The 17,744-nt window shown below is 41.0% G+C and overlaps 2 protein-coding genes across 2 annotated transcripts in view; one reads left to right on the forward strand and one right to left on the reverse strand.

The window, feature by feature from the left end:
* The window catches only part of mrpl46 (mitochondrial ribosomal protein L46), a 10,278-nt gene extending 7,705 nt beyond the window's left edge, over positions 1–2,573 (reverse strand). Inside the window, exon 1 of the mRNA XM_026174818.1 lies at positions 2,283–2,573. Within this exon, the coding sequence (XP_026030603.1) occupies positions 2,283–2,558 (276 nt within the window). The 5' untranslated portion in view covers positions 2,559–2,573. The remainder of the gene's footprint in view (positions 1–2,282) is intronic.
* Positions 2,574–3,029: 456 nt separating this feature from the next.
* mrps11 (mitochondrial ribosomal protein S11) lies at positions 3,030–12,769 on the forward strand. Its single transcript, XM_026174832.1, has 6 exons — positions 3,030–3,224; positions 3,413–3,511; positions 6,789–6,887; positions 7,264–7,393; positions 11,498–11,563; positions 12,585–12,769. The coding sequence occupies exons 1-6, from the start codon at positions 3,136–3,138 to the stop codon at positions 12,690–12,692; spliced, it is 591 nt and encodes a 196-aa protein (XP_026030617.1). The 5' UTR covers positions 3,030–3,135; the 3' UTR covers positions 12,693–12,769.
* Positions 12,770–17,744: the final 4,975 nt, after the last annotated feature.

Consider the following 17,744-nt stretch of genomic DNA (forward strand, 5'->3'; position numbering starts at 1 on the left):
GGGTATAAAAGAAGAAAAACTAATGACATGGCCTCCTTGTTCACCTGATCTGAACCCCATTGAGAACCTGTGGTCCATCATCAAATGTGAGATTTACAAGGAGGGAAAACAGTACACCTCTCTGAACAGTGTCTGGGAGGCTGTGGTTGCTGCTGCACGCAATGTTGATGGTGAACAGATCAAAACACTGACAGAATCCATGGATGGCAGGCTTTTGAGTGTCCTTGCAAAGAAAGGTGGCTATATTGGTCACTGATTTATTGTTTTGTTTTTGAATGTCAGAAATGTATATTTGTGAATGTGGAGATGTTATATTGGTTTCACTGGTAAAAATAAATAATTGAAATGGGTATATATTTGTTTTTTGGTAAGTTGCCTAATAATTATGCACAGTAATAGTCACCTGCACACACAGATATCCCCCTAAAATAGCTAAAACTAAAAACTACTTCCAAAAACATTCAGCTTTGATATTAATGAGTTTTTTGGGTTCATTGAGAACATGGTTGTTGTTCAATAATAAAATTATTCCTCAAAAATACAACTTGCCTAATAATTCTGCACTCCCTGTAGTTGTCAAACAGCTAACAGATCATCTGCAGAGGAATGGCTTATTTGAAGAGTTTCAGTCAGGTTTCAGAGCTCATCACAGCACAGAAACAGCTTTAGTGAAGGTTACAAATGATCTTTTTATGGCCTCTGACAGTGGACTCATCTCTGTGCTTGTCCTGCTAGACCTTAGTGCAGCATTCGATACTGTCGACCATAATATCCTATTAGAGTGATTAGAACATGCTGTAGGTATTACAGGTACTGCACTGCAGTGGTTTGTATCATATCTATCTAATAGACTCCAGTTTGTTCATGTAAATGGAGAGTCCTCTTCACACACTGAGGTTAATTATGGAGTTCCACAGGGTTCAGTGCTAGGACCAATTCTGTTTACATTATACATGCTTCCCTTAGGCAGCATCATTAGAAGACATAGCATACATTTTCACTGCTATGCAGATGACACCCAGCTCTGTCTGTCCATGAAGCCAGATAACACACACCAATTAGTTAAACTGCAGGAATGTCTTAAAGACCTGGATGGCCAAGCGTACAGTTTGGGCGATTATGGTGTGGGGCTTGGCTTCAGCATACCAAGATATTTGGGGCAATTTCACACTCCCAACTTTGTAACAACAGTTTGGGGATGCCCACTTACTGTTCCAACATGACTGTGCACCAGTGCACAAAGCAAGGTCCATAAAGACATAGAATATGGCTGGTGTGGAAAAACTTGACTGGCCTGCACAGAGTCCAGATATAAAATGAAAACTTCAGGCTTTTACCTTTAATAGTTTTTGAGATACTCATGTTCAAATATTGCCTTGGATTTCAAAATGCCAAATAACATGTGAGTGAGTGGCCTGACCATTTTTCAGATTTTAATATCCATACATCCATTTTATTTTCCTCATCCAATTTATCCAATATTTTTATTTTGTTCTTTCAGCTGCTGCCTTCAGGGGTTGCCACAATGGATCATCAGCTCCCATCTCACCCAATCCCTTGCAGCCTCCTCTGTCACACCAGCCATCTATATGTCTGTCCTCTTTCACTACATTCATGAACCTCCTCTGAGTTCTTCCTCTTTCCCTCCTGCCTGCCAGCTCCGTCGTCAAAATCCTTTACCCATAATACCCACTATTCCTCCTCTGAAAATAGCTAAACCATCCCCACCTTACCTTTCTATCTTTTGCCTCCAAACTCCTCAGCCTGAGCTGTCCCTCTGATGTATTCATTTCTAATCTTGTCCATCCTCTTCAATCCCAATGAAAATCCACCACCTCCAAAACCTACATCATATCAGGTCTCACCTTCCCTTTCACTCTTGCTGCTAACTTATTATAAATCACCCCTGACACTCGTCTCCATCCAATCCACCCTGCCTGCACTCTCTTCTCCAAACACTTATTTTCTGATATCCACAAACATATTTATATAAATCTTTTGTTGGGACATCCCAGTTTTCATCTTGGAGGACTGTCTTGCACCGCATCGTGTATCACAAAATCACTGGACTCTATATTCTAACTGTTAGCCTTGATATAGTGATAGCTGTGAAATATAAATTGTAACATCCCCCAAGCGTCATATATTTCTGCCTAGAACCAACATGTGTGTTTTCTTTTCAAATGACCGCATGTACTTTGTGAACGCTAAGAAAAACAAAACAAAAACAGTTTATTCTTTTCACTCATAGTCTTCAGCCCTTCCATGATACGGAGACTCACCTGGTGAAGCATCTGTTTGAACTGTTGCTCGATAGGACTGCAGTCCGCTGAGATGACCGGCAGCCTTTGCAGACACACCGCTGCCATCAGAGTCCACGGAGAATTCGCTCTTTCCGCCGCTTCATTGATCTGAAAAGCCGCACGGCAAACAGTAGCGCTGGAAAACTGACGGAAGCCCGTGTTTCCGACGGGAGATCTGCTGAAACGAGACAGAAACTGCAGGAGAGGCCGACTTGCCATTCTTCCACAGGGCGCAGCCATCTTTTTCTGTTGCATTCAATGTACAAGCAAAAAAATAAATAAATCCTAACATTAGAAAATGCTAAATAAAACAAAATGGAAGTAGGATTCTTTACATAATTTCTCTGCGGATAGTAGTTTATAGAGTAATTATATTATTTATTGTGTTTTAAGTAAAACGCTACAATGTTTGGTTGACGAAGATACGTTTTTATTAAACACAAAATGGCATAATGTCGAGGGGGTTTTTAAGTACTTGAAAGCACCATTTCCGTTCTCGACCCACAATTCTATGCGGGAAAACGGACAATCTATTTAACCATAACCGTGGGTGTGAAATGAAATTAATATATTTAAAAAACAATAATACGCCACTTATACACCCATACTAAATATTATCATTATATTTTAATTAAATGAAAACGGATTATAAGCAATGTATAAGTGAAGCTTCTACATATATTATTTTTTGAACGTGACGCCACCCCCGCACACCTCCGGGGGTATTACTGGTCTGGTCTGGTCTGGTCTGGATCGCTTCCTCAATGTCACGTTTGTTGTGTGTAAAATTATTTAACGTCTGGCTGCAAGATTGTGTATAAGTGTGTGGAACATGAATAAATTTAGCTGTATATTGTTTAGCTCACTGAGTACCGTATGTCGACAGCTGTCTGCCCCTCTGAACGGAAATACGGCCTCTCTGTAAGTGCTTTATGGCTATGTTTTCTTAGCATTTATGTTAGCTGGCGGCTAGTTCTAGGCTGTAGCATTTGGATAACAAATAGTATTTTAGATGACACCTTTATAATTATGATTACAATATCAATAGAAGATTATGTTTAATATGACAGGTTCATAAAGTTGTTGCTAATTAAATTGCGTGTGTACAGATGTGGAAGCAGAGCGTTGCAGCGGACAATATGCAGCAGTGCTATCAGGCATCAGGAGAAAGAAGCATCCTCCAGCGCAGAGACTGCGAAGGACTTCAGGTCAGGCACAAATGTACATGCAAATGAAATGAAACAACATAAAGCAAGGTGTGCCAAAATGTACAGCTCAAACCGCCCCAACGCGGTTCTTGAACTCTTCTGGAGGGATGCACCATCATTTTCCAGAAAGATATTGCACAATTAGTTTATTTGAGAGCAACGAAGAACGCCCGAAAAGTTCACAGGCGTCTGGGTTGACTGCAAAATATATTGTGGATGGGGCATTTTGACATCCTGGAAGAAACTGGTTCCATTAGGATGGAAAGAAGCTTATATACTGATTTGCAGTAACTCTGTCTCCAGGTGGCCCATCCAGGTAGCCCTCAGGGGTACCCCTGAGCAAGGTACCGGTCCTACACACTGCTCCCCGGGCGCCCAATGGCTGCCCACTGCTTCACAGAGTGAATGGGTTAAATGCACAGAGGAATTTCCCCACGAGGATCAATACATTAAATAACTGACCACAATATTATTTTCTGAAATTTTTGGTATTGAACCCATTTGTATGTATGTATGTATGAGAGTATCTATCTATCTATCTATACACTGCACACACATATACATCTGTTCTTCTACCACGGTCAGCTCATTGTGTCTGTACTGCATTGTGCTATGGCCTCTGGGTCTCCAATTGAATTGATGGAATGCACTCTTGGTCTCGCTATATACATAAAACATTTTTAAATGTAACTGGTAGCAAATAGCACAGTGGTCACACTTACTCCTTTCCCCCTATGCTGCTGAGGCTTTTAGGCTCTCCCAAATTCAGCTGGGTATCCTTGCTAAAGTACTTCCAAAATGAAGTAAACAAATGGAAGTTTGCTTAGCAAATGGTACATTCAGCTGCTCCCTTATTTCCCAAGGAGTCGCTACGGCAGATGGATCCACAAATTTGATTTGGCACAGATTTCTATGCTGGATGCCCTTTATGACACAACCCTGCCATTTATGCAAACTTTTGGTCTCCTGAAGCACAACATGCGTCTCCTCATGGAGTTGAACCGGGGAGCTTTCACGTGTAAGGTGAATGTGTTAATGGAATGGGGCCAGTTGGAAATTGGTTTGGCAAATGAAAGAGGAAAAAATGAGAGGGAGACATTCCTCACCTGTCACTTAATGGAAACTGCCATCTGAAAGTTATTTTGTTAGTTGGTTATAAAATATAAAATCAGTTTCGATTACCTTTTTTTATTTTTTGTGTCACACTGTTTTCCGGGGTCTGTAATTTGACAATCTGAGCAAAAGGAGAGTTAAATCAAATCGTGATAATATAACAAAGCCCCCCTGGATGTCCTCACTGTTCAGCAGTCAGCAGTTCAGGTTTTATCTTTAATTTGAATTTATTTATTTAAAAGGGACAGTGCAGTTTAACATAGTTCAAGTGCAAGACATGAAACTGATGTACCGCACATAGGTTTATAGCTACTGCTAATTTTCAACAATTGTCCCTTGTTGGGCTTACAATCTAAATAGATACATTTTACAATAAAACATACATTTTCATAAAACCAAATTACATCATAAATACAATTACAATTAATAGACAATTTAAAATAAAATTTAAATCATTAGTTAAAATGACCACAACTTTGATTTCCCTTTAACCTTCAATGTAAAGGATCTAATGTCTGTAATCAATTTGATATCGGTTGGAAGTGTGTTCCACAGATGACAAGCCTTTATAGAAAAAGCTGACTGACCGAATGTAGATCTGCAATATAATATCTTGCAGTTGCCATTCACCTTACTCCTAGTAATACGATTACTATCTTGTCTCTGGATGTATCTATTGAGACACTCTGTGGCCATCCTATTTATACATTTAAAAACGAATTTAAGAAAACACAAACGATTAAAACTCTTAAAACTAAGTAATTATATTTCTTTAAAATGTGACAGTGATGCCACCGAACAGATTTTTTATCCATTATTTTTAAAGATTGGTTATATAAGGATACCACAGGCTGAATTGTAGATGGTGCTGCTTGGGTCCAAACTGTCATACAATATGAAAAATGAGAAAATATAGAATGCATAAATATCTGAGCTGCTGAAGTGGGTATATAGTGCAAAATTAACTTAAAACAATTCAGATTAGCCTTGACCATCTTAGAAATCTTCTTTACATGCTTGTCAAATTTAAGATGTGAATCTAAGATTATTCCTAAAAACTTAAAATCTTTGACCTCCTTTATTTCTTCGTTCCCTAGGTTGATTTTAAAATCATCAGATGAACTTGAAAGTTGGCAGTTAGCTTTTAATATCCCAGTGTCACAAAATAGATTGTGACTAGTAAAATATCACAATCTATTTTGAATACTCAGTAATATATTATGGATATATGTAATCATTTTTCAGTTTGAATATTTGACATCAAAATAAGAACTTGTAAAATCCTAAACTTACTGCTAATGGGGTATGGATGAATTGGCACAAACCATGTATAGCGGGGGGGTGGAGGGGGCACAGCTGTAAGAGGCTGATGGGGTGTTGTTTGTGAATGTCATCATTCAAAAAGAAAGTCACCTAGGAATTTCAACCTGATACCATAAGGCATAGCTGCTAAGGTCCAAATCTCCATGACCTTGATCAGCTTGAACTCAAGGTCAAAGGTCAAGTTTTCTGAAAATCTTATGAACACAATAAATTGAGAAGGATGTTACCTAGGATTTTCATAGCTGCATCTATTAGGAGGTTCAGTGGTATGTTTTTGTTTTATTTTTTTAATGCATTCACTACTTTATTTCCTGCAGCACTAAAAAATATCAGCTGCTTGTTCTTGCTAATGTGGCCTGTATTGACATTTTCAGTCACATAAAAAAAGTTGTCTTAATTTTTTTCCCTTTCTCATTGCTATTCCTAACACATGTGCACCACAGTCATCAAATCTGCGCCCTGTCAACCACAATTTCCACCACTGTTTACTGATGGCTTTCACGTAGATTTAAATGTTCATTGTCTGCTTGAGCAGTCTTTCTGACTAAAGCTTCAGTGATGTGTACTTAATCTTTTCCTTCCACCATCTTAATACAAACCCCGAATTAACAGGGTTTTCATACATGTCCCACAGCATGACTGTATTGCTTACCTTTATCATGTGGTGCATTGATGTGAAAGGATGCTTGTCTTCATTCATTTATTCATGTTTTCTCTTTAATTTAACACCTGCCAGCATCATGTTTCACTGTCTACTGTCAGCAGACTAAGCTCCATTAAATAGAAGCACAGCCTGCTGCAGTATTATCATTAATGGCTAATCTTTGTTTCAATCCTACAGCTATTTACCTCCACTGCCTGGACATGACAGCGCACTGAGATGGGGTGGGAAGAAGTTTGAAGACTTACCAATTGTTCACATTAAAGCCACATACAACAAGTAAGTGAAAGCAAACTCTTACATTTGTACTTACAATGTAAGTGTCAGAAAATATCTCTTAAAGAATATTCAAGATTCAGTCAGCACTTTCATTATTTTAGTCTTTCCTCTTTGTAATTTCAGACCCATTTGCCGTAGTGTTCTGATTTTATTAAGTAACCATGAAACCTGCTTTCAGAGGGAAAATTGCTGCTTGGATCTGTTATCATAATTCAGTGAAATCAGATGTTCTGCTGTGATTTAAATTTCCTATTAACAGTCATGGTGGCCATTGCTAAAAGCCACATATTAGTTAGAGTTCACGACTGCTGATTTGTCCTCACTGTAAAAATGCCCGGCAGTTTGCGACCCAGTAACTCGCTGTTCTCTCTACCAGCACTCACATCCAGCTGACAGACAGCGCAGGGCAGTCCGTGGTGAGGACATCCTGCGGAACAGAAGGTTTCAAAAATATCAAGAAGTCGACGCCGATCGCTGCTCAGACTGCGGGCATCTCTGCTGCTGCGGTGAGTTCGATACAACACAACGCTGGGCCACCTCATTATCCCTGCAGAAGATTGTTCCAATTAAATTAAAATTAGAGACTACAGCATCTGCTGCTTCTCCACTTTGTGCAGCAACACTTAATTCATGAATATTAAATGTTTGCTGTAAACAAACTGGCTTCTCTGAGGATTTTATAAAGGCTGCAGGCTAACAAAGTTATGGTCAGACAGATTTTCTTTTTCATTTGTTGTAATCAGCATAGTTGATAAATTAAGTTTTATTATAATGCTGCCATATTCAGTAGAGTTAAATTATACTTTCCTCTTATCAGTTTTTAAATGTTTTTGCTACAATTGAAAATTAAAAGTAGCTGTACACTTTTATTATCAGAATCAGAATCAGAATACTTTATTGATCCCTGGGGGAAATTATTTTTTGTTACAGTGCTCCATTTTAAACCAACATTAAGACAAGACAGACAATACGCTAACTAAGAATAGTACAATATATACATATAAATACATACATACATACATACATAAGTCACTTATAAATAAATATTTGGAAAAGAAACATGTGTAGTTGTAGCAGCAAACAGTGTGTTAAGTGGATGCATTGTACAGGGAGATGGCCACAGGCAGGAATGATTTCCTGTGTCGTTCAGTGGTGCTTTTCGGTAATCTCAGTCTCTCACTGAACGTGCTCCTGTGACTGACCAACATGTCATGGAGTGGGTGGGAGGTGTTATCCAACATTGTCTTTATCTTGGACAGCATCCGCCTCTCCGACACCACCTTGAGGGAGTCCAGCTCCATCCCCACAACATTGCTGGCCTTACGGATCAGTTTATTAAGTCTGTTGGCATCTGCGACCCTCAGCCTGCTCCCCCAGCATGCAACAGCATAGAGGATCGCACTGGCCACAACAGACTCATAAAAAATCCTCAGCATTTTCTGGCAGATGTTGAAGGACCTCAGTCGCCTCAAAAAATAGAGACGACTCTGGCCCTTCCTGTAAAGTGCTGTGGTGTTTTTAGCCCAGTCCAGTTTATTGTCAATGTGTACTCCAAGGTATTTATAGTCCTCCACAATGTCAACACTGACCCCCTGGATTGAAACAGGGGTCAAGTGTTTCCTGGTCTTCCTGAAGTCCACGATCAGTTCCTTGGTCTTTGCCACGTTGAGCTGCAGATGATTCTGCTCACACCACGTGACAAAGGAGTCGACCACAGCCCGGTACTCTGTCTCATCATCCCTGCTGATGCATCCAACCACCGCAGAGTCATCAGAAAACTTCTGAAGATGGCAGGTCTCTGTGCAGTGGCTGAAGTCTGTGGTGTAGAGGGTGAAGAGGAAGGGGGAGAGGACAGTCCCCTGTGGTGCCCCTGTGTTGCTAATCACCTTGTCAGACACACACTGTGGGAGACGTACATATTGTGGTCTTCCTGTCAGGTAATCAACAATCCAGGACACCAGAGAAGCATCCACCTGCATCGCTGCTAACTTATCACCCAGGAGGGTCGGCCTGATGGTGTTGAAAGCACTGGAAAAGTCAAAAAACATGACCCTCACAGTGCTCGCCGGCTGGTCCAGATGGGTGTAGACACGATTGAGCAGGTAGATGATGGCGTCCTCTGTTCCGAGACGAGGCTGATAAGCGAACTGAAGGGGATCCAGATGTGGTCTTACTATGGGTCGCAGCTGGTCCAGGATGAGCCTTTCCAGGGTCTTCATGATGTGGGAGGTCAGTGCCACGGGCCTGTAATCCTGGGGGCCACTGGGACGAGGCGTCTTTGGTACAGGGACGAGGCATGATGTCTTCCACATCACCGGGACCCTCTGCAGACTCAGACTCAGCATAAACAGTTTATGAAAGACTCCACACAGCTGGGGGGCACAGGCCTTGAGGACAAGGGGACTCACTCCGTCTGGTCCAGCAGACTTGCCTGAGTGAAGTCTCCTCATTTGCATCTCAACCTGGTATTGAGTGAAGGTGATGGGTGGGGGAGGGGTGTCAGGAATCTCACAGGAGGCAACATGTGAAGAGAGAGGCTGGCACAGTGGTGTGGCTCTGGATTCTAGGCTGACTGCAGGTGAGGTTGTGGGGGTAGGAGCAGACACTGTGGTGTCGAATCTATTGAAAAACAGATTCAACTCGTCGGCTCTATTCTCACCTCCCTCAGCTCCCCTGCTGTTGGTTGGCCTGAATCCAGTGATGGTCTTCATGCCCCTCCACACCTCTCTCATGCTGTTCTGCTGGAGTTTCCACTCCAGCTTCCTCCTGTAATTGTCCTTAGCCTCTCTGATCTTGTCCTTTAGTAACACCTGGACCTTCCTCACCTCCTCTTTGTTGCCCCCTCTGAAAGCCCTCTTCTTGTTGTTGAGGAGGGCTTTGATGTCCTTAGTCACCCACGGCTTGTTATTTGGGTAACAATGAACAGTCTGAGCTGGAACAATGGAGTCGGTGCAGAAAGTTATGTAGCCTGTGATACACTCAGTAAGCCCATTGATGTCCTCGGCGTGAGGCTCACAGAGTGTTTCCCAGTCGGTCACCTCGAAACAGCCCTGTAGTTCCGCTATTGCCTCCTCTGACCACCTCCTGACAGTCCTGGTGGTCACAGGTTCCCTCCTCACAATTGGCACATAGCGGGGGGTGAGGTGAATCAGGTTATGATCTGACCTACCAAGTGGGGGGAGGGAGGAGGAGCTGTATGCATCCTTGACGTTAGCATACAGTAAGTCTAAAGTTTTCTCTCCCCTGGTGGGACAGTCCACATATTGTTTGAATGTTGGTAGTGTATTGTCCAGTGATACATGGTTGAAGTCACCCGAGATCACAATAAAGGCACTCGGGTGCTGAGTCTGTAGCCGAGCTATGGCAGAGTGGATAGTGTCACATGCAGCTGTGGGGTTAGCAGAGGGGGGAACATAAACAGCCACCAAGATGACGTGAGAGAATTCCCTGGGTAAATAATACGGCCTGAGTCCAACAGCACACAGTTCAGTGTCCGGGCAACAAATCCTTTCTTTGATTGTTATGTTGGCAGGGTTACACCACCGGTTGTTAACTAAAACAGCAAGCCCACCTCCTTTCCGCTTACCGCTAGCGATGCTGTCCCTGTCCGCCCGAACAGTGTGGAAGCCTTCCACGGAAGCATTCTCATCGGGAATGTCCTGGTGCAGCCATGATTCGGTGATACACATCAGGCTACACTCTCGGTATTCCCTCTGACTCCGTACCAGTGCTGAGAGCTCGTCGATTTTAATTGCCAACGATCGCACATTTCCCATCACGATAGACGGCAGACACGGTTTAAACCTCCTCCTCGCTTCGAGCCTCCGCTGTCTCACCGTCACCTTTTTTCTTCTCTTCTGTCCTTGACCTCTGCATCCCCGATGTGTTTTCCTCCAAATTTCAGCTGGTACTTCTGCGGGCCTGGCCAGCGAGCCGGCCGGCATCAGGGCGATCAGCTGATCTCTGGAGTAAACAGTCCGTGCGTGTAGGAGATGTGCCGCGGTCCCGTTCCTTCATAAAAGTAACAGTTCCACGGCCACCAGAAGAACAAAAACTCTCTCAATCCACATGATTGAGTAAGAGATAGAAAACGGAGGAAAATACAAGTCAGAAAAAAAAAAATTAATTAATTAATTAATTAAAATTAAGAGTCTTTTCTACTGGTTTTGAGGGGTGGAAATCTTAAAGAATAATTCTTGTTTACCTCTTTGTCAATTAAGCCTCTTTGTATACATACCTAAAACTAACAGTTGAATACCTCTGGTTACTTTCTCTAGTAATGGCTGCTAAGCCGCGAAACTGTCACAAAGTAATGAAAGCTGCAGTTGCTGTTTGTTGAAGTCGATCTTAAGACTCTAGTGAATGACATTAATTGGAGACCTGCTTATTCTGAACATGTTAGAAGTGGCAAAGCAGAGAAAAAGCCATAGACTCAGAGCAATGGTGTGTCTAAAGCTCCTCAACTGTGTTTTTAGTCAAGATTACTAATCACATCTATTAGCCTCAGAACCAGGAGAGGATTTCATTTGTTGGCTTTATTGGACTTTTCTGAACACCGGAGTCAAAGGGATGCTGCTCATCTCAGATTTTTCTTCTGTCCTTCTGCACAGAAAGCTACAGCCAAAGGAGTTAGCTTTGTGCGTGTTGTGGTCAAAGGTCTTGGTCCTGGGCGTTTGGTGAGTAGTTTCTATAAAGAAATCTTTAAAGCTATTCCAGATAAAACTACGATTTATTTTTAATTAGTGTTATTATTTTTGTATCTTGTTGTTTGGTCTGTCTTCAGACTGAAGACAGTTAACAGGGATGGAAGCCTCATTAAAACAGCCTATTAAAAGAATTGTTTTGGCTTAGTAGATGATAAACTTGTACTCGTACTTTTATTTGGTATCGAAATTTGTCATATTTCTGTTAAAGGCAAGCATACAGTCATAACCCAATAAGACAACCAATGAAAAGAGTTGGCTTATTTTCAGACGACTGGACAGGCAAACATGTGAAACTGAAACTTCTTAATATTATATGTAATTTTACCAACATACTGTTACAACATTACATAGATCCTTAACCTCTGAAGCAAATTCTCTGATGGCTGTACTCTGGGAAAACATTGATTGTTTGGTCAGTATGCTCCCATCTGTCTTTCTCATTGGGGTGAGAAATTGCTGATGTTATTTTCACAAGTAGAAAAATGCTACACTGACAGCTCACCAGGACCCATCTATTGTTTTTTGCAATCGGAGGAGCAGCCTTTAGTACAGCAGCCTTCAAAGACATCATGTTAAAGTTATTGGTACGAGTGCATTTTGCTTAAATGTGCACAAGATTGACTTTTTCCTTTTGATTAATCTCATTTTAAAATAAAATGTATTTTATTTGTGTTACCCTATCTGCACTGTTTGAAGAAGGATTAAAAAAAAAAAATCTTAAAAAAAAAATCAAGGAACCATTTGTATGAAGAAGGAAAATTTACTGCAGGATAACAGGATGAAAATGAAACTAGTTTTGTTCCGCTGACCCTGCTCTGTGCCGATATGCAAGTGGGCGGTCAATACCAGCAAACCTGTCACAGCATGAAGAAGTGGTCCTCTAATTATTTCCAGACTTGTCATAATGAGGATAATTTAAGGAGCGGCAGACATGTTGATCTGTTCCCATTAGCTTTCTTAATGAATGAATGCATTTTTCTCTGCTCTGCAGTCTGCAATCAAAGGTCTGACAATGGGAGGTCTGGAGGTGGTATCTATCACTGACAACACCCCCGTGCCACACAATGGATGCCGCCCACGGAAAGCCAGAAGGACGTGATCTCTGTGTGCCAGAATGCACTGCAACAGGAGGAAGCTTTTGTGTTGAATTATGCTAATAAAGAGTTTTGTTGTGTAGCTTTTCTGGCTCTGAGCTGACCTTACAAAAAGCGTTTTGGGGAAATAATTGCAGATGGGTGTTATTAATGAGCAGAGAACAGGCTTCTCAGTCCTCTGCTGCTACTGTTGGCAGATGAATAAACCTTCATTCTCACTGCAGGCGCTTTTATGTTCATTAGTAGACTGATGTTTGTACACAGCACAGAAACGGCTCTGCGTGGGAACAACTAGTAGCCACAGGAACCCTTGATCCTGACTATGCTACACAGCTGAACCTACAGGACTGCAGATTGATGCAAGATTGCCCAAGTTTAACCTTCTTGTGTGCCTTTTTATATTTTCAACTTTCAGCACATTAGACAGCCACACATCTATTTAACATGATATCAGTACAAAAGTCTCCTCTCTTCCCCCCCCTCCATTCTTCTTTTCTTTACATTTTGATAGGAAAATGGGAAAGAAATGCATGGATTTTTTTTTTTTTAAACATTCAAGTATACATGTGAATGTAGGATTTAAGGCACAAACAGTTTCTATCATTCTAATGAGCTTGAAAGTCAATATTTGATATGACGACCTTTATTCTTCAACCTAACCTGAACTCCAAGCAAACCTTGTCATTTCTTTAAACAGCCGTCAGGAACAGTTCCCCAGGCATCTTGAATGACAGCCAACATTTTTCCTTTGATGATGGCTGCCTTTTGTTTCCTTTTCTGTCAAGACGATCCCACATTGCTTGAACAGCGTTGAGACCCAGGCTCTGGGAGGCCAGTCCATGACTCATAGTTCTCTACTGTGTTTTTTCCATGCATGTATGGCGTTTACTGGCAGTGTGTTTGAGGTCATTATCATTCTGCAAAAATGGAGCCGTTGCCAGTCAGATGCTTTCCAGATGGGTTAAATGCTGGATAGAAATCTAACCGTAGCATTCTGCATACATGCTGACAGTGATTTGAACCAAAAATTTCAAATTTATTTTGGTCATTCCATAAGACCTGCTGTCAGTCCAGTTCTTGTGTATTTTGGCATACCTCTGCCTTTTTGTATCTGTTTCCATTTCCTTTAGAATGGCTCTGTAACATCCACACGCTCACTGAGACCATGATGAGACTTCAGCGAACAGTAGATGGATCAATTCGAGGCCAGATACACGTCTTTGGTCCTGTGTCAGGTCTTTGCTGAACTTTGTCGTATTTCTTAAGGGATTCACTTTCAGATCTGTTCATTTGCTCTACATCAGAGGTAGGCAACCCCAGGCCTCAAGTGCCGGTGTCCTGGAGGTTTTAGATGTGTCCATGACCCATCACAGCTGATTTAAAGGACTAAATGACTCCTCAGCATTTCTTGAAGTTCTCCAGAGGTCTGGTAATGAACTAATCATTTGATTCAGGTGTGTTAACCCAGGGTGGGATCTAAAACCTGCAGGACACCGGCACTCGAGGCCTGGAGTTGCCTACCCCTGCTCTACATAGTATTTTAACTCCTCCCACTTCATCTTTAGTCCAGTTCATCTTAAAGTACAAATATTATTTTTACTCCTGTTAAACAGTCTTTGGCATTTTTTTGTAGATTTTGATAAATAAATGGGAACAAATTATGTTTTTGCAACAAGCTGCTAGCAACAAAGTGCCTAAATATGCAATTAATTTCTTTTTCTGAGTTATGCTTAGATAGAACACTGGTTCACCCTTGAATTAGGTGCATTTTTATGCTTGAATTATTCATAGATCAGTGTTAGGTGCCTTAACAAAATAAAAAATTGATCTGAAAATGTTCAAATACAAGGACTGGACTTAAAATGAATGAAAAGGCACCCAATGTTCAAAGAAAATTCTTTAGAGCAGGGGTAGGCAGCTCCAGGCCTCGAGTGCCGGTGTCCTGCAGGTTTTAGATCCCACCCTGGGTTAACACACCTGAATCAAATGATTAGTTCATTACCAGACCTTGAAAGATCAATCCTGAGTGGGGAAATGTGGAAATGGAAGCAAGTATATACCAAGTACCATCAATTTTATTGTGTTTCAACATCTCTTCAAGATTTTCTTTGAACCTTTCTGGATATTTTTAACATTTGAGTAGTGATGGGCAGATGAAGCCCCATGAAGCACTGAAGCTTTTCATCCAATTGGTTCACCCCAACGCGAAGCTTCATGAAGCTTCATTTGCTCTAGCAGGACACCTACTGGACGTAAAAATAATAGCTGGCATGAATTTGAAGAGTGTGGCATTTTGCACACAGCCTGTAAATGTCAACAACAAAAGGAGTGTGTAAAACATGTATATTGTAGTGATGGCAGTATACTGTGTATATTTATAGTGGCAGTATGGGAAATGATTATTTGGAAATGCTTGAAATGGAAATGATCATTTACTGTGAGGTGAGGTGTGGTTGGGGTGTGGACAGTAGTTGTGCTTTTGTAACGTTGAGGTATGGACAGCAGTCCTGCCTGTTCACATTTTATTCTGTAAAAACTAAATTTTCACTGCTTTTACGTCCTTTTTAGTGGGGAGAACATAGCTGGGATTTAATGATTTAACAAATCTTTTGAATCCTTTGTCCTCCACAATGCTAAATGGCTGGGAGTCCTCAATCACCATGCTGACCAGGTCTTCATCTATTTGAGATTGTTCTCCTGAGGAAAGACAATAAAGATAAAGCACAAATATAAATATCACACACGTAACTTATAACAGTTGTATAATATTGTTATATCATTTAGTAACATTACTGCATCCTATATTATCATGGCATTTGATGGCTCACCTGGTCTTGCTCCACAATCGGTGTTCCCCTTATTCTCATGCAAAGCTCTGTAGTGCCTAAGCATGGATGAGGTGTAGTTGTTATATCCCAGCTCCCTGGCACATAGCAAACACTTCACCTTGTACAAAAGTACAGACAGCTCAACATAAATTGTATTGCAGCATCAGTATCATGAAAATACATCTTCTGTAGAAATTTACATACCTTGTTGGGAGGAATAAGATCAAAATGTTCCCACACAGGGGAGGACATCCTCCTCTTCTTAGCTGGCTCCATTCTCTCCTGACTTTCTCTCCTCACTCTCATAACTCCAAACGTCTCCAAATTCATACCGCAACTCTCCATCAAACACCCACATTTTGAAACAGTCATGAGGGTTATATCGTGTTTCGCGCAAGTTCACACTCATGAACCAGTACGTGGTACACCGAGCGAGGTTCGTATTTTCAGTCCTCCATAAATGAAGCAAGCTCACCGTTCGCGGAACGCCCCGTCATTACTCGAACACGTCCGAAGCCTCGTAAAACGTCCATCACTACATTTGAGACACCCAGAAAATTTTTTACACCTTAACAGGTGCAAATGTTTTTAACCTAGTCAGTTTTACCATATAAGTGCACATATAGTCAGTGCACGGTTTGGACAAAAATAGATTGCAACAGATGAAATGACTTACAGGGTCATGTGTTTGTGGGTTTCCAGTCTAAATGCTTCAGAGCTTTTTAAAAGCCTCACTGATACAGTGGTGATGAAAAAAAATACAGTATCACAAATAAAATACACGAAGACTAATCTGATGCTTTTGACCTACAAATATTGTATTTCATTAAAAGAACGACTACTATAACATGTGGCTTCCTGCCTGTTATGCCACCTCTGACCCCTGGTGACCCTGAATTGGGTACGTATTTAAGAAAATAGATGGATGAAGAAAAGTAGTTTTACCAACAATCTCCCGCTCTGCCTCAGGTTAAAAGCCTCATCGCTGCATATTTCAAACAACACAATGGGAGCCATTTTGTAAAATGTGGAACAGAACTGAGACTTATTGTCCTGCTGTTAATACAGACTCCACTGAGAGGTCTCATAAAATGCCATCTGCAAGCTAAATATTTTATTCATCTGCGTTCACATGGTATTTCATACACGCTAGAGGTGTTACCAAACTGATAAAACATGACTTTCTAGATTATTCTTTTATAAAGAGAGCAGCTGCAGTATCCAAACTGGAACGTACTGCAAGAGCCCCCAACTGTATTACACTGCATGTATTTTAGAACGCATAAATGAATAAATCTTGTAATTAGGCTGATCTTCCAAAAACAACACATTACCAAATCTATTAATAAAATTAGGGATACATATGCTTGTTATCGCACATTTTCTAATTTGATTAAAATAATTTTGTGACACAAAGGAAAGAAAGGAAAATTTGAGTCCAGCAGTGGATTTTGTCTCTACGGGCTCCGCTTGCATGACCTCGGATTTTAGCTCTGCTGAATACCAGAAACAACAGTGTAAATTTTTTATTCTATTCATCTTTATTTATGACACCAAATCATAACATTTGCCTCGAAGTGTTTTTTCCTCAAGGCATCACCTGACCTACCCCTGACTATATGCTTTTTTAAAAGTAGAGTAGAGAGGTTGTCTGCCTCCTGAATCCAAACTGGGAGCTGGTTCCAGTGAAGAGGGGCCTGAAAGCTAAAGGCTCTGCCTCCCATTCTACTTTTAAACCACAAGCTCTCTATTGGGGTGATACAGAACTATGAGTTCTTTAACTCATTCACTGCCATTGACGTCTATAGACGTCAATTACGTTTCCAATGGGAGGGGCTAGAATACAACCTCGGGCAGCTTGTCAGTGAACATCAGACTGCTTGAAATGTATTTTTCACAAAAAGCTCGTTTTCTCCCTTTTTGTGGTCAAAACAGGCATTTTTGGTGGAACCCACCTCTCTTCTACAGCTGATTACTAAAGAATGGCAAATGGTAGAAACAAGCTTTTTTATTTTGGATGGAAGAAGAGAGTCTGTTCTTCATTTTGGTAGGTTCAGCGTTTATATGATCATAACACACAGTTTTCTGTGGCTCTTCAAAAATGAGTAAAAATGCTCAAAAACCCTGGCAGTGAATGAGTTAAGATAAAATGAGGCCTGATTATTCAAGACTTTGTATGCGATCAAATAAAAAGTTTAAAAAGGTTGTATTCACCATGATGTCATCAGT

Source organism: Astatotilapia calliptera, chromosome 1 (genome assembly GCF_900246225.1).
Source record: "Astatotilapia calliptera chromosome 1, fAstCal1.2, whole genome shotgun sequence".
Taxonomy (NCBI): Eukaryota; Metazoa; Chordata; class Actinopteri; order Cichliformes; family Cichlidae; genus Astatotilapia; species Astatotilapia calliptera.